This window comes from Ochotona curzoniae, unplaced genomic scaffold (genome assembly GCF_017591425.1).
Source record: "Ochotona curzoniae isolate NIBS_2020 unplaced genomic scaffold, NIBS_Ocur_1.0 contig_2754, whole genome shotgun sequence".
In the NCBI taxonomy this organism is placed as follows: Eukaryota; Metazoa; Chordata; class Mammalia; order Lagomorpha; family Ochotonidae; genus Ochotona; species Ochotona curzoniae.
Window position 1 is genome coordinate 5,820,575 of NW_024465582.1, and position 26,437 is coordinate 5,847,011.

Below are 26,437 nucleotides of genomic sequence, written 5' to 3' on the forward strand. Positions count from 1 at the left end.
TGCAAACAAGCATCAAAACATTACATATCTCACAAATCTTGCAGTTTTAATGTATCAGTTAACTTGAAAAAAATCCATATGTTGTATACTAACCCAGAATCCCTCAAGATTAAACTTGAATCAAAAAGATTTAGAAGTATTTCAAGGAGCATGCTAACAAGATAATAAAAAATTACATTATCAATTATAAATGATGCATGCTCAATTAAGGTGAAATAACTTGACCTTGCAATGAACAGATGAACAGTATTTTATTTCTCCAGTCATTTTCTGGGTTAGGAGCCTATAACATAAGGAAGTAGATAAGTCAGACTGACGTGAAATTAAGTTTGACACCAAAATAAACTTAAATTGAGTCTTCAACATTGGACCAGTCCTTTAATGCTATGACCTGATTCACAGAACACCTCTTATTTTCTCAGAACCAATCTCATTCATCATGACTCTGTTTTCTTTTATTGCCACACATGGTATAGATTAATTGCAACAGAAGCCTGTTCAAATTCAATCATTAATAAGCCTCATTAGAGCTATAGATCCCTTTTTATTTGGCTAATTTATAGAGTTGAAGGATGTTATATGTTACAGACCACCTGCTCCAGCGTCCTCAATGAATGAATGACAAATGCTATTTTAGAAAGCTAATGTGAGATTTTTCTAGTGCCACACAGCTTGCTGATGCCAATGCTGAAATGAAAACCCAGGATCTTGGCCACTGTTCAATGACATAAGTAAGGGGAGGAGAAGTTCAGTAGCTTGTGCCAAATCTATAAAAGAGCTAATAAGATCTCCAAGCAGAAAACATGACTTGAAATAATTCCAGTGGCCAAAGCTTTGATGTGAACCAGCTGAGTGTTTCCTTGCTATCACTAGAACTTCCTTTTCCTCCACCTGGGTCCAAAAGTGGCAACTGTGACATCACACACATTTTACCTGCAATGCTGCTTCTGCCTCTTCTAAAGCTGGTTTGGCAGCTTCCAGTTTTTCCTCAGCAATGGCTTTGTCTTTAGAGATGCTGTCCACGATGGCCTGAGCTTTGTCCTTCACCTTCTGCACCTCGGCCTTGACCTTCTCAGCAGCCTGTGCTTTCATTGTGACCTCTTTTAAGACCTAAAAATCTCATCAAAAGTTTCCAATCAGGAGCAGGTGCTGGTCCAGCAATGAAGAGGCCTCCATCCCGGTCCCAGAGCACAGGTTTCCTTCAAGCCCCAGCTCTGAGCCCAGCTTCCTGCAAAGGCAGATGCTGTAAGGCAGCGCTCAGGACTCCCTGCCACCCAGGTGGCAGTTGAGGATTCAGTTCCCAGTTCCTGGCTTATCTCTGGTCCACCACCAGCTGTCACTAACATTGGAGAAATGAACCAGATGATAGATCTTTCCCTAATAAGGTAACTAATTAACTAAAAAGGAAAATGACTATTAGATGTGTGTTTTGTTTATTAACTTTGTCCAACAACTTCTCACACATAAAAATTATTTTATTTAAATAGAAATGAATAACTTTTACTTCCCTAGTTACGATGTAGTATGTATTCATTGTTCTACAATTCACACTGAGAACTGACATGGACCAGGGCAGGTGTGAGAATGCCCACTTACCATGTCAGCTTTTTCATTGGCCACTTTCAGCTCCTTTTCTTTCAGTTCCAGTTCTTTGCTCAGGGCTGCAACAGACTCAGAAGCTTCTTTCAATTTTTCTAATCCAGTGTTCATTCTGAAATTGAAAAACCCAGCAACATGTCAAAAATCTGTGGCACTGAGCTCAGCACAGTGGCCTACTGGCTAAGGTCCTTGCCTTAGAAGCACTGGGATCTCATTTGGGTGCCGGTTTGTATCCCAACTGATCCACTTCCTATCCAGCTCCCTTTCTGTGGCCTGGGAAAGCAGGGGAAGATCGCCCAAGGCCTTGAAACCCTGCACTCGTGTGAGAAACCAGAAAGAAACTCCTGGCTCCTGGCTTTGGATTGGCTCAGCTCCGGCCGTGGCATCCACTTGGTGAACCAGCAGATGGAAGATCTTTCTCTCTGTCTCCTTCTCTTTGTAAATCTGACTTTCCAATAAAACAAATAAATAAACCTTTAAAAAAAAATCTGTGGTGCTTGGTTCCATCTTCCAAATACTAGTCTAATAATAAAATACTAATTGGCCATATTGAAGAATGAGTGTATGTGAGAAAACATAAGGGTGTAAGTCCAGGCTGAGCTGCATACTGACACATGGATGTTCTTCATGGGCCACTGGGGAGATGGGTGAACGGCCTGAAGTACACAGCTGACAGGAGGAACACCAGTGGACCAGCAATTGGATATACATTTCCGTTTCACTATATGACAACAGACTTCAAGTGCTCAGAGCCCTTTGTTGGGGTAAAGAAAATAACTGTTAAAAAAAAAATAGTCCATTGGTGTTCAAAGAACTGAACTCAAGAAAGAAACAATTTCAAGCCATCATAAGGACGCCAGAAAGGAGAATCTGACATCTGTGATCTTGTAGATGGCGCCCTCAGAGTCCTCGCAGGCAAACACCCACTCGGGGATCTTTACATCCAACCTGTCCGACTGTGCCCACTCTCAGGTGGAAATCTGCAAGTTCAGAAAAGCACAGAGCACAGCAGTGAGATGTCAAATGAACTCAGTGGAACAGGGCTTTTGTTTCATTGCAAATCTTGAGGCCACATTCATCTACCTAGTTTCCCAGGAGGAGTGGGATGACAGAGAGGAGCGAAGGCAGGCTTCCATAATTACGCCACTTAATATCATTAAAAGGAGGCGGGTACATTAAAGTACGGCCATAACTTATCCTGCTGGCCAGAAAAGAGGTATCCTGAATAACCCTCAGCATGGCTCAAGAGGAGCATTTTCCCAACTCAGTGCTGCAGAAAGTTTAGTCTTGATTATTCTGTACCTGAGGAAGTTGCCCTGATGCCTGTAGGCTGTTCTGTAGCATCCTTGTCTCCACGGAGTGCTATTAGCATCCCTCCCCAGCAACACCTCCACTCTAGTTATGTCAAGGATTGCAAAATGTCCATTCCACAAGAGGTAAACTAGCCCTAACTTCATGGTTCAACTTATACCTGTTGGCGAGCGTCTGTACTTCCGTGTGCTTTTCTCTATAGGTGAACTTATAGCCCTGGATAAAGGAGAGGTATGATTTGGGTGTCACATGGGTAGAGCGTCGGAACCTCTGGAAATAATCGGCACACTTCTCAGCCACTCCATCCTGGAAGGAGCCCATGCACTGGACCACCTCCTTCTTGATCTCCAAACTGCAGTCCAACTCATAGGAGGAGAGGAAGTGTTCTGACACTGGAAAGAGCAACAAGCCCAGTGTGTGAGATCTAGATGCTAAACACTGCTCAAAATTAAATATTTTAAAAGATAGACACATCTGAAGACTGCACACAGATTTTCATAACCTCAACTAGGAAGACTGATTTCATCATTTTTGGTCTTAGGCCTATGACACAGGAATAAACATACAGTAGGCTTGGAGCCTGCCATCATTCTTTGTCCTCTGTAATTATACAAAAAGTCTTCCAGCTGCATGTTCTGCTCAGCAGCCAGCCTGCTTTATGGTTTGCAAATGGTGCCAAAAACTCAGAAGTCAGTTTCCACCTGGTACTCATATTGAACAGTCCCATTCTGGTTTCTTTTTCTCAGGATCTATCAGCTCCTGAATTCTCTGGCTCTTTGCTACATTTGGCACATAAAAGTGTCATCATTTGATGTGTTTACTCCTAGACCATCCCACCCTTAAATGCAACAGCTCGCCATTTGTGGTAGGTTTTAATTTACAGCATCTTTTCCAAAAGGCATAGGTAGAATTCCCTGTTGGAAACCTTCATCTTTTCTCCAGCATCAAACAGGGGACTTCCAAGAAATCATTTAGTCCTATGAGAACTGTCCACAATACCAGAGCTAAGCAGGTGCCTTCTCCATAAACACCTACAGTGATGAGTGCCAGAGCATGGAAAAGAAATAGGAAGCCTGGGCTCAATTCCAAAGATTTTTAAGAGTTATAAATACGGTAGTTAACAATTAGCACACCCATACTCATATATCTTAGAGAAAATGGTCAGTGTAGGTAAGACTTGTAAACAGAAATATGGTCATCACTAACAGAAGCAAAACAAAAAAGAATCATGGTGACACAAAGAAATAAAGAATAGTACCCTGGAACTGGTATTGTAGCTCGATGGATTAAGCCCCTGCATGTGACACCAGCATCCCAAACCTAGGTGCTGGTTTGAGTCCCAGATGCCCCACTTCTAATCCAGCTTCCATGTAATGTGCCTGGAGAGGAAGCAGATGTAGTGACCCAGGTTCATGGGGTCCTGCCACCCATGTGGGAGACCAGATGGGATTCTGGGCTCCTAGCTTTGGCCTGGCTCAGTCCTGACCATTGTAGGAATTTAGGGAGTAAATGAACAGAAATTACTCTGGAAAGATTCTATAAGGAAAGAGGAGAAAGAACTTTCTTGATGTGGTAGACATTTATGCAAAAATAAGCATGATTTCAGTCTAGTCCCAGGACAAAGAAAACGGCAGGAAAATGTCTACATTGGGTTAGACAAAGATTCAAGCAAAACAGGACCGTATTACTGTAGAATGATGAATTTCAACACAGCCTAATTCATTTGTTCAACACTACTAAGTGTCAGACAATACTAGTTGCTAAGATAGCACAAACAAAATACAATGTAGTCAATGTCATGGGGGAGGTATTTTTAGGAAGACTAATAAGCATTAAATTTATCACACAACTAGACATAAAATTACAAAATAGTTAGTCTCAAGAAGTGAAGGTACAGTCTTTGTGGGTTTACAGGTGAATGACAATGATGGTTTGATACATGAAATCAGGGAAAGGAAAGGAGTTGGACTGATGCCACTGGCTGTGGAAGACAGGCTTGACATGACTTGAAGATGGACTACACGTGAGATGTGATGGGAAGACACACTCAATTAAGAGGTTTCTGATCGCTTGGTTGGATGATGGAGGGAACTGGCTCACGACCAGATACTGCAGGCTCACGGGGCTCGTGAAATGTTCAGGAGAATGGATCAAGCAGGCAGATGAGGCACAGAACTCAAGCGAGGGGACAGATTAGATTCATGGTAAACACAAGTGGTGTGTTCTGTTGAAGGGACAATGGTTAAGCTTCTTAGAGGAAAGAATCTGGAGTATCAGTCTGCCTTGCTCTGCAGTGTGTTAGGCTCAGAAAGCAGCATAAAACTCAACAACTCCAAAGGTGCTTCAAGATGCTCAAGAAAATGGAAGCAAAAGTTCTCTGTGGCACAAAGAAAACAATGTCGAAATCCATGCACAGGAGACGTGAACCGAAAGTTCATGGAACATGAATATTTGTAAAGTGATGCATAGATTCCAATGTTTTTGCACCTAAAAAAAGTTTCACTTTCATTTTTCTATGAACGTTTTTGAAATATCATAACATGTTTCCAAATGAAGAAACAGACTAACATATGAAGATCAGAACAATGGACACAAAATGAAGGTCCCCTCCACTGAACCTTGCCCTTGGCTTGAGAAATGTGATAAGATCTAAAAGAATGGGACGCTCTTGTGAGAAATTAAAAAAGAACAGTTTGTAAAAGAAGGGATGGTTAAACAGGCACTTAGCAGGAAAGGCTCTGCGTTTTAAGTCTAAGCTCCTTCATTATGGTTTAGTGCAGTATTTACCATGGGAAATTGGTTTTATTGTGAATACGTCACATGATATTTTACAAAGCACTTGCCTGTTGACTATGATATATCATGGCACACTTTAATATATCCCCTGAAATGCTGCTTTCTTGTTGTTGGTATTTACACAGTCCTTCAAGTCATCTGAAAATCTCGCCCCAGGTCAGGTGGTTGGCCCAGTGGTTAAGACGCCACTTTGGAAGTTCACACCCCAAGCCAGCATGCCAGTGCCCAACTGGCAACTCCACTTTGGATCCCAGCTTCCTGCGCACACACCGGGGAGGCAGCAGGTAAGGGCTTACGTCCTTGGCTCCCTGCCACCGATGCGGGGGACCCAGACTGAGTTGCGGGCTCTTGGGCTCCAGCTGTCCCAGTTCCAGCTGTGCTGAGACCTCGCTCTCTCCCCTTTTCTCACACACACAGACACTCCTGTTCTGTGTCCTCTGCCTTTCAAATAAATAAAAATATAATAAGATAAAATTCATTGCAAAATATATCTTGTCCCTACTTGTATTTAGCATTGATGAGACTTGGAATTTTAAATCACTGGTCTTTTCTTAAATCTCATAAGAAGAGAAAATTATACTGTACATTTGTTATTTAAACATGTTAAAACATATGGTGTTTAAAAAGCTACATACTACTGTTATCAATAGTAGTGTGCAAAGAACAAAATTTATCCCATCAATACAGTTTACTTAAAAAAAAAGTAAAGAGAAAACCTGGCTTCTGGCCTCAGTGCTGATTCTTCAGTTTGTTCACATAGTTGAAAGGCTGAATGACAGAGACGGAAAGCGATCCCTTCCCTGCTGGTTCTCCCAGGTCAGTGGGAGGAGCCCGGTGCATGCGCAGGGAGCCCGGGTGCAGCAGGACAGGGGACTCCAGTGGACGTTGCTCCCAAACAGCCTCTCCTTGCCCCCGTGTCCTCTTACTGCCCTCCCTACCAGCGCTACCTCAACAACTCCCGCACTCTTCTAGGTTCTCGTTTCACTCACAGAGGAAGGGAAGTGTTAACTGGTACAAGAAGCAGAGGCATTCTCATCAGAGAAGACACCAGCCAGCTAACATCCGTGTCAAGGGCAGGAACCATCCGATAACGGTGGGTAAAGTGTTCCTCCTTCTTTTATGGCACTGCGACAGACAGAATGACATGCCTAATGGACACGCTACTTTATTCTGAGGTTGACAAACCCACTCAAAACAGACACAGCTATGGAGCCTTTCGCCGAGTGATGAACACCCTGTTTGGTATGCACGATGGGTTTCGGGCGCAGATCTGTTCAAATTCCAGCTTGACCAGAGTGCACCCTGGGAAGCAGAGGGTAACAGAAGTTGCTGGTCCCTGTCCTCTGCATGCGGGAGGTCAGGATGGGGTCCTGGCTCCCAGTTTGGGCTTTGTCCACTCCCAATCATTGCAGGGAACTGGGAAATGAATTAGTGAGTATGAAAGAAAAAATTTTTAAAAGAACACAATTTACAAGACTACAGCCTCAGTGACTTCTCCTGGCACACCAAACCATGCTGGTGCTCCTACTGGAGCACAGTCTTCAAGCACTGAAAAGAAATTTAAATCATTGAAAATTAACCCAAGGAAGTGGGCTGAAGATCTCATTCTCTGATCAACACGCTCCGGGAGCAACTAGTCATCAAACAAGAAAGAGCACCACCTTGTGGCCAAAATGTTCACACACCCGACAGCGGGGCTTCAGTGCAAGGAGATGGCCAAGAGCTAAGTGAACAGACAGCCCAACAAACACTCCCACCCCACTCACCAGCGACGAGGGCGTCCTTGGGCCATCGGCTGAACCAGTCCATGGTGCACCCTGAAATGAGGGCGGGGAACTTCAGAGCTCGAGTACGGAATTTCTCTCCCACTGGTGAAAAGCAGAGAACGACGTGCAGGTTCTGTCGGACCCGACTCATGAAGTAGTCGTGCAGGTTCTCATTGGTGGGGGGACGCCTGGGGAATTCTTTCTTCATGACTGACATCAGATCACTGTTAATTTCATCAATTTCATCACGGGCGAATAAGTTGGAGACCTGAAGAATACACACAGGCCTTCCAGTTCAGTACGGTATATGACACCAAACCAAAATATACAGCTCAATGGGTGTAGAGTCGTTCCTCCATGTGTGTTCTTCGGGTCACTTTTTACTTTTAGAGAATTCACTGGGGGCGCGGCACAGAAGCCTTGTGGCTAAATCCCTCTTTGCATGCGCCGGGATCGCATTTGGACACCGGTTCACGTACGGCTGCTCCACCTCCCATCCAGCTCCCTGTTTGTAGCCTAGGAAAGCAGTAGAGCATGGCCCAAAGTCTTGCGACCCTGTACGCACATGGGAGACCCAGAAGAAGCTCCTGGCTCCTGACTTTGGACCAGCTCAGCTCTGGTGTTCTGGTCTGGTGTTGCAGCCAGAAGACAGAAAATTTTTCTCTCTGTCTCTCCTCTCTATGTATCTGCCTTTCCAATAAAAATTTAAGTAAAATTTAAGAAAAATTCATTGGAAGTTTGTAAGACAAATTACACATTTTAAAACACACCATGATTCTAGTATTAACACAAAATGATTACCCTTGGATGAGGAAAGTGGAAACAATAAAAATCTAACTGGTTTGTCTTCTAACCTCTCTTCCCTGTTCTTTCATTCACCATTTAGAGCACACAGTGAGGTTTTAAATGCTCCACTCCACATTTCTAATTGGGAACTTTATTCTTCTCAAAGCCAGCAGAACAAGGCATGCTTCACCCAGATTTCCAAAGTCCCAGCAGCATTCAGAACCCAACGGATCAATCCGAGGATGCAAAACACACAAAGGAGAAATGAACTCCTACCTCGCCGGATGATAAGACATTATTCATATATTCCAAAAACGACTCATCTTTAATCTCATTGTCTGTGAAAATGAATGTGATTCCTTTGCCTTGTTGACCAGCTGTTCGATATGAAACCTTCAGGTCTTCCATCAGATTTGATGTGTTGTAGGACCTGAAGAAATACCGCCGCTGTGTCACTCACTGACTTATTGATGTGTGAAGCAAAGAATCTTCTCAAGTTTTATGCCAGTTAATACTCCCAAAATGCTGTTTACTACCCCAAAAGGCATGTTTTATATATTTACATTGCTGGCTGATTTCTGAAGAATCAGAAAACACTGTACTAGAATAGCTGAAAATATTATGAAATTAACTCCAAACTTTTCCACTATCCAAATCCATCTCCAGAATCGGGCATTTATCCCAGGGATAAAGATTCCAGTTAATACATCTACAGCCCACATCACAGCACCAGAACTGAATATCTGGATCCAGCTCCTAACTCCAGTTTTCTATTAAGGCAGACCCTGGGAAGCAGCAAGGTTAAGTAATTCAGTAACTGCCATTCACACAGTAGACTTGAGTTTCCAGCTTCAGTCTGACCCATCCTTGGCCATTCTGACATCACAGACATTTGAGAAATGTGCTAGCAGATAGTAATTCTCTCTCTCTCTCTCTCTCTCTCTCTCTCTCTCTCTCTCTCTCTCTAAGTAGAAGTCAGCTTACCATCAAATTTTAGGTCCAAACATAGAGTAGCCCATTCTTGCCAAAAGTGTAAATGAAAATGTTCCAAATCTGGAAACTAGAACTTGCTAAGTTATCATTTGCATTTTGTGTCACTAAATGATCACAGATTTCACCATGCAGAGGCAAATGCCCACCTGATGTTTTAAAGCAACTACAATTTTAACTTCTACACTCTCCTTTTTTAACAGCTATAAACTAGACCCCAGAATAGGAAATCACATAACCATGCATCAATAATACTGGAGGACTTCCAGAAATGTGGAATCCAAGAGATGAAGAAAGTATTTCAAAGACAGTCCCTCTGTCTTTGATGAAGAAACTCTGAACAGAGCCCTCCTGGAAGTCAAGAACCCACTGCTTCAAATAGCATGGCCTGACACATCTAATAAATGCTTGTGCTTTACACATGTCAGGTTCCTGCATCCCAGCCTTGTTCACAAAGCTGTGCAAAAGCTGAAGAAACAGAATAGTGCCTTGAAGGTGATGGCAAAACCAGGAGAACCTTATCCCTGCCTTGACCAGAAAGAGACCATCCCCACCTCGTCATGCACAGGAGCCAGTCTGTCAGACAGCCAACAGACACGGGCTTAGTAAGACACTGTGATGCTGATGTCTTTCAGCCTAGAACCCTGAAACCTTGCAATCAATTCCCAGGGAGTTCACAGCCTATGAACTTCAACTGTAAGATGAGCTACTGCTATCTGCTCAATAACGAAGAAAATCCTCCTGAAGATCAAATCATACATGCTTTGAGAGGGCCCAGCATGATGGCTCAGTGGCTAAATCCTTTCCTTGCATGCTCCATGATCCCACATGGTGCCAGTTCACATCCCGGCTGCTCCACTTCCCTTTCAGCTCCCAGCTTGTGACCTGGGAAAGCAGTAGAAGATGGCCAAAAGCCATGGGACCCTGCATCCACTAGGGAGACCTGGAAGAAACTCCTGGCTTTGAATCAACTCAGCTCTGGCCATTTGGAAAATGAACCAGCAGACAGAAAATCTCTGTCTGTCTTTGCCTCTGTAAATCTGCCATTACAATAAAAATTCAATTTAAAAAAACTGCTTTGGGAAATACTTGCAATTGATATGAATGTCAAACAAAAACATCAGAGTCCAGTAGCATCCATGTGCAAGTTTTCCTCTGTTGTATGTATGAACTAGAAGAACTATACGCAAAAAAACCTGGAAGCATTTCTCTCTGCTCTAGCACTTGACTAAATCAGCAATCTTTGGAATTGCCCTCTAAGAATCCTAAAATTATACAAGATGTGAAATAAACAGCTTGAATGTCTAGATCTCCACATCAATGATGGTTCTGTTGCAGCCCTCGTCTTAGTGGCTGTCACTGGGCCTCTCTCAAGAAGGCGGGTCACTGGTATATGCTACCTACTGACGCCCAAGAGCAAGACTTTCTGCTCCCATCCCTAGAAATGAACCTCAAATAATTTCAGCCCAACTAGCTTCCCTAATTGGCTTCAGGCATCTTGTCTTGGTCCTTTATAAAACTGACTCTTCCGTTTCTTCACATCCATGTCTCACTTGATACTTCTGTTTTCTCCCTGCACTGCACACATCCATCTGAAGACAGCATCTGGGCTTTCCTGCCTTGATGAGTAACAGCACCATCTGCCTAGTTTCCTAAGCCAAAAAGCAGGATATACCAAGTCCTAAAGCTCTAATCTCCTAAAAATCTCCATTTCTCCCTTCTCTGTTCCCATTTGGGACACCATCATATAGAGCCTAGACCCAGGAGGCAGTCCTTGCACGGTTCCAGTTCAGCCACTCCCATACACTTTCTGTACATATACATCTGACATGCTCTTCCTTGCATGGCCCATCCATGATTCCCTATTGATCAAGAAAATCCTAATTAGGCTAAGAACCCCTAGTATCTCGTCACATATTCGAAAATCTCCATCTCACTTTCCCTCCCACTTGTCAACCGTATAACTGGTCTTACTGAGTATCTCCACCTGTGCTGGTCATTCTTCCTGGAAAGTTCTTAATTCCTCCTCTTAAGTGCTTAAGTTTCCTATCACTCCCTCCAGGAAGCCATTTCTGGCCATCCCTTCGAGCTTCAACAGGATCTTATCTGCATCATGCCCTTGTCATAGATGGCTCTCTTGAGTCACACCTTACTGGATGAATTTCTCAGTTATTTGCTCCTCTTGATGACACAGGCTAGATTCACCTTGCTCCCCTAGCCAGTGTTCAACACACAATCATTGTTCTGTAAGTGATTTGAAATGTCTGAGTGAGTGCATCAGTGTAAAAATCTCTTCAGTTTTCTACTCTATTGTCCTTCTTATAATCAGAATTAACACTCTAGAGACATAAATTTCTTCTGAAAGTACGTGCAACACATCGCATACAGCATAAAAATAAGACATACATCCACTAAACAGAGAAGCTGAAATGTCTCTAAGGCAAATCAATAATGTAAAACGTTCATGGTCTGTGACAGAGGTTGAAAGGGGAAGATCATCAGTCAGCATCAAAGAGGAAAAGGATTATTCTTTGTATATCAGGAAAATCCTCTCTTAACCTCTGTGGTCTCTGAGAACCTATTAGCAAAACCTGGTTCAGGTTACAGTACCTTGTTAGGGTGATCTGAAAGGAGGAATAGCCGGCAATGAAGGAAGCCAACCTGGTGAGGCTCTGCTTTCCCGATCCGCCCACCCCGACGAGGAGGGCATTTCCCCGAGGAGTACGGATGACTCTGGAGATCTGAAAATGGAACAGAAAAGCATGCATCTTTCAACAAATGAATCCACTATTCTTTCTTATCTGCTCAACTCAAGAATAAGGACCGAAAATCATTACAGACGACATGACTATCTTAAGATCACACTGGACAGGGCCAACGCTGGCAAGAACGAAGCCATTAGAGAAACACAGCAGGACTTGGGGCTTGCTGACTGTGGACCGTGCTTTGGGGAACTGGGTGGTCACTGGTGTAGTCTGGGTCATGATTGGCTCTAGGTGTTTAAAGCTGATACATAAAGAGGACTTCCAGCTTTCCTTGTCTTTTGCCCAGTGCAGTATTTTGGGAAGCAGCACAGAAACTGCAGAAGAGTATCCACCCTAAGGATAAGCCCGTGCTTTTCCTAAACACAAATGGAGCGTAGGAGATGGAGAAGAAAGCAGAAATACTGCTACCCAAGGCATTGCCATTGTGTCTGCCACCTGACTGCAGGGGGGTGAGAAAGCCAGTGCTAGTAGTTCCAGATCATTCCACATCTCCTGTGGTAGCAGTTCATGTCAACTGTGCTGTCTTAATGCCAAATGAACCTCTTACACTGGCTTCCTGCCCCGCCCAGAGAGGGCTCAACATTAGAGGCTAATGTTCACATCCCATGCCGACAGTCTGAAACCCTGAGCTGAAGTACCCAGACCTTCCACATCCCATGCCGACAATCTGAAACCCTGAGCTGAAGGACCCAGGCCTCCTACATCCAAGCGACAGTCTGGAACCCTGCGCTGAAGGACCCAGGTCTCCCACAACCCACAGTGACAGTCTGGAACCCTGCGCTGAAGGACCCAGGCCTCCCACAACCCACATAGACTCTGCAGGAACACTCATCCCTCACTGTCTCATGAAACAGGAAAAACAAAAACAAAAAACAATTCCAGCAAACCTGCTCAAGTACAAGATCAACATATACAAACCTCTCTTTCAATTCAAAACTGCAATGAATTTTCACACCAACTATACTGTATCTACAATAGATACTGTGTCATGAAGTTGACTTTGGTATCACTCACTTAAAAATACATCTCTTTATTCATCCTTTTAATTATTAAATATGACAGAATGTTCTTCCTGAAACAAATTAGGAGGTCATTTCTTTTTTTTTTTTTAAGATTTATTTTTTTATTTTTATTGGAAAGGCGGATATACAGAGAGGAGAGACCGATGATTCACTCCCCAAGTGAGCGCAATGGCTGCCAGGATTAGAACCAGCGCGCATATGGGATCCCGGGCGTGCAAGGCGAGGACCTTAACCACTGAGCCACCGCGCTGGGCCGTAGGAGGTCATTTCAAAGTGCTATTTATATCTGGCTTTGGAAGGTTCGAGAATCAGTCCAGACGTCTCAGATTTTGAGATTTCAGAGTTGCAAAGCTCAGTGCCTTCACGCATGGGAGATCCAGCTCCAGATCAGCCTCTTCTGTCCTCCCTCTCCCTAACTTACTTCAGCCTGGCCAAAGTTCCCTCGCCCTCCTGCATGCAAGGAGACTGTGTAGACAATTCTCCTTCCGGAGGAAAAGTCCCCTGGGGTGCTCTACAATCCTCTCCATATCTAAGCTCCAGAAATTATCAGAGGTGACTATTTGTAATTAAGAGATTGTTCCTCATGGTTAAACCTCAGGAATGGAAGGCAACTTTGAACTGTCTTCTTTCTAACACAAAGGGTGTAGCCTGAAAAGGCAATTGATGTTAACAAGCTGAAAATACCAGCAGTGGATTTGGAACAGCATTATATTGCACCCTTGGCAAATCAGGTCACTTACGTTGTTAAGAAAACTAATGTATTTTATTCCCAGCATTTGAGGATGTACTGTCCTTTACACAAATGCCACAAATGACCCAGATGACAAAATAAAATGGAAACTATACTTTCTGGGTGGGTTTTATTTTAAACAGGATTTTCATCTGCCCAAGGTTAATTTATACACATTTATATACACATAAATTTTACCGCTGGAACCACTGAAATGTATAGTCCATTAGCACTAAGTGAACTCCCACTATTACACAACCATCACCACCATTCATCTCAAGAACTTTCTTGGCCTTGCAGAACTGCAACTCTGCACCTCTTAAAACACTGATGCCCCATTGACATCCTCTCCAAGGCCCTTGTAAGTATCCTTGTTCTTTCTGTCTCAATGATTGTGACTCCTGGAGGAACCTCACTCAAGAGAAATCCTACCGTGTTTGCTCACTTCTGTCTGAATTGTCTCAGTATGTTTTTTGGTGAGGGGAAGGGCTGACTATTTTTAGCGTGACATTCTTTTCAGGATACAAAAATAAGCTGAGTTAGCCTATGTATTGAACTCAGACATCAACCACATCCACCCTGTGTGGTGAAAACACTGAGCTGGAAGCTGTATAGCAACGCTGAATAAAATTAGCACATCGCACATTTGAAGTACACATGTTCTTATTTTAAGCCTATAAGGTGTGATATGTTGCATTCCATAAAGAAATCAAATTAGAACATAGCAGTGGGTTCCTTTTTAAACTGAATATCCTCCCAAGAGACTAAAACAAAATTCTCAGGGAGACTCTGGGGTGAAGCCAAGCACCTGTCACTTTGGCAGGTGTTACTCAGCATGGCTACCGTACCTTGACTAAGTGAGCCATTGCATCTGCAAAGAACACCACGTCCATGCCAGTGCCTCGGACACTCTCATTATAGAGCTGCAGGAACATATTCAAACGCTCTTTTAGGTGATTGAAAGATTCAACTGGCTCATAAATTTTGGGCATTTCAGCATCAGCCTCCTCAGATGTTTCACCTTTGATGGAAAAGAAAAATCAGTTAAGTTGCTTTAAAAGACTACTTCCTTTAACTTAACACACTCACATCTCTACAATGTCCACCAAATAATACTGAATTTCAACAGAATTAGCATATTATGCATTTTAGATAAAGAGAACAGCCAAGCAACGAACAGAAGTCTTAGAACTTTCTGTGCTCATACATAGTTTCAGTTTCTTCCTGCCTAGAATGTACAATATCAAAAGATGCTGCAAGCGCGTAATTGGAATCCACAACTGAACACTGGCATTTCAAAAATGCTCCCGTACATGAATTGACTTCATTGTCAAAATGAAAACCAACAGAGTGAGCATTCCGTGCCAAACCAGCAAAGGACAAGAATTACACGACTGCTCAAGAAGAATGAAAAGATAAACATCACTTTGTTTGCCAAGTAACTTTTTATCATTAGGAATTTCAAGTTAGAAGTGAGGATAGAAGTGAATGTTAAGGAGCTGGTGGAGTTAAAAGGAAATGGAAAGACAATTTCCCAAATAAACATTTTGAATTATTTCAGGGGATAGTGTATTTTTAAATTTAACATGCTTAAAATTAACATTTTTAAATATTCTTCTATAAAAGCACTTTGTTTTTATAACCCTATTTAATACTTCATTTCCTTATGTGAAGGCAAAGCTACAGAGATGGAAAGACACAGATCTTCCGTCTGCTGGTTCAATCCGCAAAATAACTATGATGGCCAGTGTTGTCTAGTCCAAAGCCAGGATTCTGGAACTCCATCTGCGTCTCCTCTGGATCATCCTCTGTTGCTTTCTAGGCATGTTAGCAGGAAGCTGGATTGAAAGTAAACCAGCCAGGTCTTGAACCAGCACTATAGGATGCTATTTAGCAGCTTAACCCACAATACCAATACACTGGCCCTCAAAATTAACAACTCTTTGTTAAGATTAGAAGCACATAATATAACAACATAACACTTTTCCAACATTCACTTAAATAAAAAAAAAACAAAGAAAACCTAAATTAGACTACATAAATTCACTACAAGTCAACATTAGCAACAGAAACAGAAGTGAAATATTAGTTGAATATACCAATGATAACTCAGAAAGTCACTGGGTACTGAAAAGCAGATGGATCTTCCAAATCTTACAGTGCATAATTATCTTTAATTGACCTTATCCTAATAAAATGGTACATGTAAATTTCAATGAGATAGCAAAGATGGCTTAATACAACCATTAAGATGGGCCTACTGGCAAAGCTCTCATGAATCGATTCTCAAAAATCACCACTCCTTCATTAATGCTCAACTCAAACTTGGAGAAACAAAGTGCTTTGAAGTCACAAAAGATTATGTGTTTTTCTCTAGACGTGCCCTGCCCTTCAAAACACACCGATTGTGCTCCATTCCTTGAAAACCATGAGAGGAAGTAAAATGCCTAACCCACGTGGAATCTTGTGTGTGTGTGTTTGATTTGATTCAAAACAACATGTGTGTGTTCTCTGTGTAAGGATTATTTCAACCAAATAGCTGGCAACAAATACTCCCTTGCAACTGTCACTCAGAGATTTCACTGAAAAGATATTAGGAATTGTCTGGTCATTTCCAAGCATTTAGAAGATATGAATTGGATATTATTAAACATATCCTTTTATTAAAATTAATTTAAAAGCCACTTACAGTATTTGAAGAGATTTCAAGAAAGGAAAAAGGATTCTCCTCAAGCCCAATTATTTCTGAAAGGGGGAAGAGAATTGGAGCCCTGCCTCTTTTCATACAAAAAGCAATATATTTCTATTTTTTATGAAAACGCTTTCACAAAATATTGCCTCCACATCACCCATCTTTTCCCAGTTATATTTAATATCTCTCATATAATTTAAGGGTTTTCATTTCATCTTAACATTTGAGATGACCTGAACTATAATAATTATCATTAATTTTGCTATCTTTCAATCAGCAGAGAGTACGGGCCACAGACTTTCCAAGATACTTAATGGATAACAGTTCATTTCTCTCCCACAGTACCCATGATGTATATATGAATAATGAATAAAATGAGGATCAAGGAAGTTAAGAGGTGCCCAGCTAACATGTGGCTCATCTCTTTTTCATATCTAAGTCTGTGTCACGTACCACAATTCCTATGCAATTTTTCCTTCTTTCTTTTGCCTCCCTGTTCTGTGTGTATGCCCAAGAGCAGTGTGTGAAAATAGTGAGGTTTTTTAACTCCATAATTATGCATTTATTCACTAATGCCATACTTACTGAATACCTATCATGTTCCTTGATAGTTTTAGAAGAGATTACTAGGGGGATTGCCTTGTGGTGTGACAGGATAAGCTGCTACCTGAAAAGCTGGCATCCCAAATGGGCACCTGGTTGATTTCCAGCTGCTCCTTTCTTGATCCAGCTCCCTGGCACTGTGGAAGAAGGCACAAGGGCTTGGGCTCCTGTTTCCTTGCAGGAGACCCAGAGGAAACCCCTCACTACTGCCTTCAGCCTGGCCCAGTCCTCATTCTCATTTAGAGAATGAGCCAGCAGATAAGAGATCTCTCTCTCTCTCCCTCTCTTCCCTCTCTCTCTTTCCCTCTTCCTCTCTCCCTCTTTCTCTGTAACTCTGCCTTTCAAATAAATAAATAATAAATAAATCAATCTTGAAGCATGAAGATCACCAGACAGAACGTCAACATTTGTCGACTGAGCCTTCTGTCATCAGATCTCCCACTTGGGAGAATTCTTTCTGAAGAATTTTAAATTCCGCTTTAATAGTTTACCTGTGGCTTCAGGGGCATCCCTCAAGAAATCTACAAAATAAGCGTCGACTCCACAGTCTACTGCTGCTTTCTTCTCTTCACCAAACTCCTCCTCCACCAAATTTGCTAAAGCTTTATCAAACCAGGCCACATCCTCAGACACCGTGAAACGATCAGCTATCACCCGCTTACATTCATGCTTCCACAGTTTTAACAACTCCTGTTAAAGGCATCATTTAAATGCATTATTAATTCATGTTATGCCATAACTGGGAATTCAACTTGATAATTTTCGAGAGTATAGATGAAATACTCAAAAACATTAAGATTAAAATATGCTCCATTGCACTTCAAATCTATCTCATTCAAGTCCTAAATGTAGTCGAGTATATTAAAGTATAATAAATATAGGATATAACAACCATAATAAAAATAAAATAGTCATTTCATTTATAGCATTTAAATAAAATATTTCTAAAACAAAAATATCAAAAATCACTTTGGTCAACAAAAATTATCTGTAAAGATCCTAAGTGAGTGACAAGTTAGCATTTTTGGAAAAGATGACTACAGTGAAGTAGCTAGAACTTAATATGAACTACAGTTCAAGAGAAAGTTTCATGGATACAAATGATATTACAAATATTTGTCTAACAGAAACAAAGAAAGTTTGTAACAAATATCTGGATTATTTGAACAAAACAGTCACCTAGTCCAGATACTCCAAGACTCAAGCTAACTGCCCATTGAAGAAATGAATTGTACAGTATTTCTTTTTCTATAGCAAAAATAGGGAATACTTCTCTAGGCTCCTGATTTCATATAAAAATGTGGAAATATCTAAGCTTGGTAATAATTTTCAGTTTTGAAGTCTAAGGTCATTCTGTTTATTGCTAATGAAACGGTAAAATGCAAAAACATTTTGGTAAAATGTGAGAGTTCTCAAAAAAGTTTCTCCAAACAAGAAATTAAAAGATAAGTTGTTCACACATAAAAATGTTGACATCCATGTGTAATTTTTATACTTCCTATAAACTTTGTGAAGACTGCTCATATACTCAATGATTCAGTTACCACAAAAGTTCATGGTGACACCAGTTACTATGCATGTTTATGGGGACCTAAGTTATATATTATTGTATGTAGGCATTGTATAATGTCCAATCAAGGTAATATTTTAAAATTTAAAATCATTTTAAAACTACGAATATTTCTGGGGACTTATGTGATATATTGTTGTATATATGCATTATATAATGTGCAATCAAGCTAAACTTATTTATCCTTTCAAGCAGTTAACATTTCTCTATAGTGAAAACACCCAAAAATATCTCACCATCTAATGTTTATAGAGAAATACACAGTGAATTAGCATTATCCATCTTCACCATAACGTGCAGAAGGACCCCCAAACTTCCACTCCACTCAGCTATAACCAAGTGCCAGTCACGCTGCCTCTCCTAATCCCTTCCCCTCAACTTCCTGCTCAGGCTCTGCGTGCCTCAATGGCATTTTTTCCTTTAAAACATCTTTTTTAAATTTTTAATTAGATTCAGTGTGATTCGTAGGTGTAACTATGAGAGCACAACGATAATCCCCTTCTCTCTCTCTGTCTCTCTCTCTCTCTCTCTCCTCCCCTCCTTCCTACCACACACGGGGAACTGTCATTTTCAAGTATAGGCACAAATACTTATTTTTCTATTAAATGAACTTTGTATTCTGTTGCATCTTTTCCATTTTACCAACATATGTAATTCTTTTAGTATATCTACTTATATGGAAGGATCTCAAAAGATTAGCAGCAAAAATAGTTTCTTTAATTATTGTCTATAGAGTTAAAATACCAATTTTATTCAGTTAAAATATCAAGCATAAAATATGAAAGCTATAAATAATTAAATCAATATTGATCATTTCTATCACTTAGAGTGAAAAAAAAACTTGAGATAGGAAAACAAAATCTAACATTTCTTTTATTCTAGTCATTGGGAAAAAAATGAGTATACTATTTCCTTAAACATAAATCTACTTAATTTGATTTTGCAATTGGAATTTTCTGAATAAATTTTTTATTTATGTTAGTGAAATACCACAGAATACTTCCCCAATTCAAGTAAACACTAAATTGATAAAACGATGAAGGTGCATGCCAATAGCAACGCTATTTTTACTTCTTGGTCTCTCTCTAAGGCCGCACTTACATCCGGCTCCTTGATCACCTCTGACGTAGTGCTAAGCATTCCCTGCCAGATCCTGGAAAGATCTCGAAGGTTAAACACATAATGGAACTTGGCAGGAGTTGGGAGCATCTTCGCCTTGGTCATCTGCCACAGTCGGCGTGTCAGGGGCACTAATCGGCTCACTGTGTCTCTCACTGCCTCTGTGAAGCCCCTCTGGACACAATAGTAGCCTTCCCCAATTACACCTGAGAAAGGGAAGAAATTGTAAGATTTTGACTAGTCACTCAAAGTAGGTTAAAACAGAGAGCATTACAATGCAGAGGTAATAACACATCTTGATTGATAACCACAAATTAAATGAAGTCATATTAATTAATGTTCTGCTGCTTTTCTAAATGCCAAAAGGCTAAATATAGGTTTAAGGAAGTCACCATTCAAGAAACTAGAAAGTTGATGAAGAAATGCAACTTAAATTCTGGTGACAATGAATTTAATATTATTAAATCAGTATCATTGATAAATATATAAAGTATTATACAGAGATAAGTAAAAAGATTTCATAACTCCTCTTAGATTTCTCCATTCTACTGTTACTTGTCCATGCATTACAAAATTTTAATCTACTTTATATATATATATACTTTTCTAGGCAACAAAGGATAATTAAAAGTGCTAATAGTCTTTCTATCCATTTTACTGTTACCAAATTCAGATAATATAAATGTCATTTGGATTCCAAAACTCATCCACTGCTGTGACTGAGGACAGATAACAACACGTTGCATTGCCCTGGGTGCCAAGGTGGCATGCTGGTTGGTCAGAAATGAATTAATGCAATCCTCGTGAGTTTTTTCATTAGTCATTTCAGATATTGTTCATCAGTACCTAACACAGATTCATTCATAATTTTCAGAAGTATTTCATAATTCCCAAATTAGTAATAAATGTACATTCCTTATTCAATTAAAGATATGTAGTTATTCATTGGGTGGGTGATTTCTTCAATTAAATCATCTCAGGACTACCACATACTTAATCAGTCAGTAATTTATGATGAGCTTGGCAATTATTCTAAAATTCAGACTGGGACTATGATCTGCTCTGTGCACCATATTCCATGGGCCACAATCATCCAGTGTGTTGGTTAAACACCTATCCTGTACCACAAAATTCAAAATTTTAAATAAAAATTAAAATAAATTAAATTAAAATAAAATTAAAATAAAAAAGAAAATACCTATGCAACTTCTAACATGAAATTATATCCATCCATATTTCAATGAGAAAATTATCTTATCTCCTTACTCACCTGCTAAATCTCCTTGTTAAAGCCAGCAACTGCCACTGATGCAGTGTGGGCAAGGTTTAAGGGTTTCCCTCAAAAGTACTAGTGCTAGAACAAGGTGGAGGAATCCACCATGGGGGAGGGCATGGGGAGGGTTAGGGGGATCCCAGAGCCTATAAAACTGTGTAACAAAACGAAACGTAATCAATAAAAACAAAGTACTAGTGCTAGAAGCTCAGTCCCAGTGTGGTAGAGTTGGAAAGGGATTAATGTAGTTCTAATAAGACTCCAGCTACTTCTCTGAGATCTGTCATTATAAAATGATTAAACTTGACCCCGACTCTCTTCGGGTTCCTGTCCTAGCATATGACTTCTGTCATCTTAATGCCATCTATCACAGGGCTCTCATCATAACTGAGCTTCCAAAACTGTAAACTAAATAATTCCCTTCTTTATAAAGCCACATGGTCCTGGGTATTTTGCTACAGAGACACAAAATGAGCTAAAACAGGCACTTAAAGAGGACATGAGCAGAAAATATTTACTCAGGCATCCAATGTTGTCCACGTCTAAAAGAAATCGTTTAAGAAACAGAATACAGTAGGAGAGAGCAGTGAGGCCTAGAGACTGAGAAGCCAATAGCTGGCCTTTCTCTGTTGATCTCTGGGTAACTATTTCCTCAGAATGCAAGCAGGTGTTCCTCCCCAACACCCATGAGCCACTGACAAAGTTTTACCAAAGATCTTGTCCACAGATGCGTTAGAGGGCAACGTGCAATTAAAGATAGAGAACTGCCTCTTGAGTCTTTGCGGTATGTCATTGCGTCCGCCTCCAGGATGGATCATGGCAGCCAAAAACTGGATGTCCACAACATTGGTAAACTCTCCAGGCTTCTCCAGATTATAGAACCCATTTTGCTCCATCAGCTGCCGTACTATCTCATTAGTAACCTGAAACAGACAACAACTTGATGAATTAAGTCTCCAGCTCTGAGTGTTTTCAAAGAATAGGCTTTATTAAAAATCGGGAATTGGGTCTTAAGGCAGAAAAATACTCACAAAGAATAAATCAATGGTGAATTAAAGGAATAAGATATACAACAGGATCAATATACCTGGTCTCCCCATTCATTGATTATTGGCATGTTCACATCATCAATAAAAACAGTCATCCTCTTTCCTGCAGGAGGGCCGTATGTTGTGCCCATGCGTTTATCCACGTAGCTCTCTATTGTCTTCTGTGTAATGAAAAAGCCAACAGAAGCAGCTATGAAAATATCACCTAAGACATGATCAATTATTTTGTGAATAAAAAGAAAAACAAAACTGAGATCCTTTGAATTGACAAGACTTACTAAGAAAATGTGAAAACTCCCTCTCCCCCTTGATTCTGACATACAAGTAGCTAAAGTATCTCACATTACATTGATAATAATTGAAAAGCTGATGTAATAATCTACCAATAAATAAAATCCTGGTCAATGAGAATTTTGGATGGGATTAGACTCCTCTATTTGTAAATATTCTTACTTGTCTTATCGCACGTTAATAGCACAGGAGGCACCTCATGCCCCCTGCTTCCATTATTCAAAGGCTGGGAGCCTGCTAAACATTTGCCTCTATTCAGAGATAAATTTCAATGGGTTACTGTCCAAAAAAGCTCCTGAGAGTTGCACCTTGAGCTGCACAGTCTGTCAGGGGCTCAAATCTGCTCCTCATGGAGAAGGTTGCCAACGGACTTCTGCAGTCTGACCCACTGAAGACCTGTGGCTTCAGGGCAGGGCAATGACATTGGATTAATTCTTATCCCTCAGTGCACACACACACACACAGAATAGAACAAGGTTCTTTGTGAGTTTCCTGTCTTATTTCTACTTATTGAACTTAGGTGATACAAAAGGAGATCATACTATGCTCTAGAACTTTCTGTGACTACAAAAATAATAAAACTGGTAGGAATACATTTAATGTTTGTAAGAGAAAGTAGAGGAAGGGTCCCTGACTCTTGGCTGTGGTTATCTCATTTCCATAGGAATGTTCAGAAATCAATCCATTTTCCAAACATGTATAACTGAGTGACCATGGAATAGCTCTGCAGAAAAAACAGAAAGGAATTTGAAATCCTCAGACACTAGAACAAAGTTCATTCCTACCATTGTAGAAACTTGCTGATGCATGACTTTTAGTCACGTTAAAGAGGATATAAAAACGCAGCAGAAAGAGATATACAAAGATAAAATTAATTTGCCTATAGAAAAGTTTTCCTATCCCACGATAAAGAGCAAGCAAGTTAAAAATTATTTTTATGGCCAAGTCCTAGTGACAAAAGGAGACCAAGATAAAAAGAAAAGTCTAGCTATCTGTCCTTGGAGAACTTCACAGCAATTGCCAATTATAAGTTCCCACCATCATATTAATGAATAATAGCAAGAGATCTTGAAGATTTTTAACCAGAAAGAGATATAAATACACCTCAGCTCATTCAATTACAAAATGAATCTCCCATGAAATAATAGCCAAAAGAATTTCACACTCCTCTGACATAAAAGCAAACTATTTGTCTAAGTTTAGCTCTGCTTTTCAGTGATTTTAAATGCATAAACCAATTAATAATCTCATGACACGTCACTTGGGCAAATAAAAGCTCTTCTAACATTCTCAGGTCTATTAATGAAAACTCGCAAGCATACAGATTTTCTAGATTGAAGGCCAGTGAAAGCTAAAAAGCCGAAAATGAAATGACTAAAATACTTGTGAGTAATCACCTTATGCCTGCACTTTCTTCTTCTTCATTATAAGCCTAATTTTTTTAAAACAGGTAATCACAAACTAGCTAAAAAGAGTTAAATTAGCTAAAACTAAAGGTAGAAAAAGCAAGTAGCTTATTGAGGCTATTATCTGCTTTTAGAATTAGTACACATTCCATAGTTATTTAATGAAATTTGGAGTTAATCAGGACTTTCTGAATGCCTGAAGCATAAAAACTGTGTGTTCTACTCCTTTATCAAAAGGGGGGGGGAGAAGAGGGAGAGAGAGAGCCTACAGATCTATCCATCTGAGATTATTGGGAAACTGTATTGAGATTTTTATGTCCAACTGGACTTCAAATGTACAGATCATGATTTGTAAATTTATCTAGAATATTCTCTCTCTCCAGAAAAGAAGATTAGTGTGAATAATTACCAGTGATTTTGGCAATATTCTACCTTTTGCATCATGTTCCCACTCAGCCATTGGTTTACTACTTATGAATCACAGTCCATTTAACAAAACCAAGTAGATAAGTCCCTTGATTGGTCATTGTCTATCACCCCCATCACAATACAAGGAGGACATGCATCTGCTTTGTTTGATGCATTCTCATTGTCTGAACAGGTGGCAGATACTACGTATTAACTACCACGAAAAAAGTGATACACAGATAATCAATTACAGGAAACCTGGAGTCATCTTTTCATTCATTTATCTGTCTACCTATGTACCTATTTCCTTCTATGTTGCTATTCTACAACATGCACTAAGCCAACCCCAAGGCAGGTCCTCATTTCCTTATTTCCATCTTTACTTTGACTATCTTGGTACAGTCCAGTCTCTGCTCAGAAATGAAAGTTATCATCCTCTCTCTCCAGTCTCAGTGCAGTCCTATCATTTCTTTCTTGCTCTGCATTTGGCAGTTGGAAAGAACTTGGAAAGGGGCATAAGAATCCCGCTCAGTGCTCAGGACCCCTCACGCCTCATCAAAAGCTTGCAAGGAATTCTAGGACACCCTTATTTGTCTCCACAGCCCCACTTTCATGCATTCTTTCCAGTTTCCTTGTTATGATCCCTGAAAGCCACAACTCACTTTGTGAACAGTTAATGATTAAAAAAAAAAAAATAGACCATTAAATGACGTTCACCTCCCAGACTGGTGTACAGTGTTCACTACAGCATCTTAGCTACGTGTTCCTGCAGTCACCATTTCTAAGCCCCCAAATCTCAGCAATAGTCAAGCTGACTTCATGAAATACTAACTTAGATGAATGATCTTCCAAAAATGTCACATTCTCAATCCAGCTACAGATTTTGAAAAAGTAATTGAAATCTCTGGCTAGGCCCTGACTCAGGACAGTCTATTCTGTTCTTTGAGAAGATACGTACATTGAAACTGGAAAACTATAGCCAGCATGACCTCATATCATGTGATCAACAGAAACCTAAACAAGGCTCTGATCTCACTGTGTGTGGGATATCAACACAGACTCTGCTGTGACAGAAACATTACAAGAAATCAAAAATCTGGTTAGAAAACTAAGTATGTGAGGAGTGGGCCCTCTTTGTAAAGCTTTCAAATAAATCAGTAGACTTTTTTTAATTCCCCTTTCTTTAATAGATTGAGAAGCATATCTTTTTGATAATATACTAAAGTTCTAGTAAAAGGAGGAGAGATGATTTTCAAATGATTGAAAGCTGGATGACATTTAGGATTTCCTCCCCGTACCAAGGAGATCCTACGTAATTGAGGACACAGAACGAGTCAGCCACTGTACCCACAGGTCACTCCTGGCAGCTTCAGGGGCCAAAGCCGTGCCAGCTCTTGAGGTCTTTTATGTGGTATGGTAAGGCAAAATATTTCAAAGACTATGATTCTACAATTTTATAATTTGTTGCAACTGATCATTGGAATCATCAAGACATGTTAAATTAGAGAGTAACAGGATGGAAGTGCAGTTTAGGAAACAAATTAGCTACATTAGAAGAGAACTGGATGGGAACCAACAGCAGCTGGGGAATCCCTCCATGTTTAACACTTAGGGCAGAACAATGGCAGGTGAACCAGCAACATGAGATAAAGACAACAATGGAAAAAGCATCTCTTCACTCACAGTCATAGCTTTGACTCCAGACTTAGAAGAAAATTATAAAAAGGTTTGAAAAATGGTAGCAGTCACAGAAAAGCAGAAGCTAAGGAAAAGAAATTAAGTTTAGGCAGAGGAACCAATATTTGGAATCAATACAGTTGGTATTTGCATGTTTGCAGGCGTTCTTCTTACATATCTTACATGGTACTGAGGTTTCCAGCACCCTACACAAGCACCTCACGTCTCCATACTTTGAGATTATATATTATAATCTAGAGAGAGATTTTACAGTGCTTGAATCATAAAGATAAGGAAAGATATTTGTAGGAGATTTAACACAGTTATGAAAGCTCAGGGAGGACAAGGTTCAGGGAGCGCAGACAGGAGACAAAAAAAGACATGAGCCTCCAGTGTGCATCACAAACTCGGGCTGGACGAACGACACCAACGAGCCACACCTGGAACATCAGCGGCGTGGTTGCAGAAGAGAAATTCAGGCTCTTGACCACGTGACTTTCAGGATCGTATTTTGACAAAAAGCCTTTGATGATGACTGTCTTGGCTGTCCCCTGCTCACCTATTAACAGCACAGCCTAAAACAG

At 40.5% G+C, this 26,437-nt stretch overlaps 1 protein-coding gene across 1 annotated transcript in view; it reads right to left on the minus strand.

Annotated features, from left to right (window-relative positions):
* Positions 1-26,437, minus strand: part of DNAH5 (dynein axonemal heavy chain 5) — a 177,645-nt gene that overhangs the window by 54,330 nt on the left and 96,878 nt on the right. Inside the window, exons 47-58 of the mRNA XM_040977647.1 lie at positions 26,294-26,428; positions 22,110-22,232; positions 21,732-21,945; positions 19,732-19,955; positions 17,552-17,750; positions 14,614-14,786; positions 11,859-11,989; positions 8,535-8,688; positions 7,473-7,740; positions 3,071-3,302; positions 1,597-1,711; positions 934-1,110 (exon numbers count right to left, since the gene is read on the minus strand). Coding sequence (XP_040833581.1) covers positions 934-1,110; positions 1,597-1,711; positions 3,071-3,302; positions 7,473-7,740; positions 8,535-8,688; positions 11,859-11,989; positions 14,614-14,786; positions 17,552-17,750; positions 19,732-19,955; positions 21,732-21,945; positions 22,110-22,232; positions 26,294-26,428 — 2,145 coding nt within the window. The remainder of the gene's footprint in view (positions 1-933; positions 1,111-1,596; positions 1,712-3,070; positions 3,303-7,472; positions 7,741-8,534; positions 8,689-11,858; positions 11,990-14,613; positions 14,787-17,551; positions 17,751-19,731; positions 19,956-21,731; positions 21,946-22,109; positions 22,233-26,293; positions 26,429-26,437) is intronic.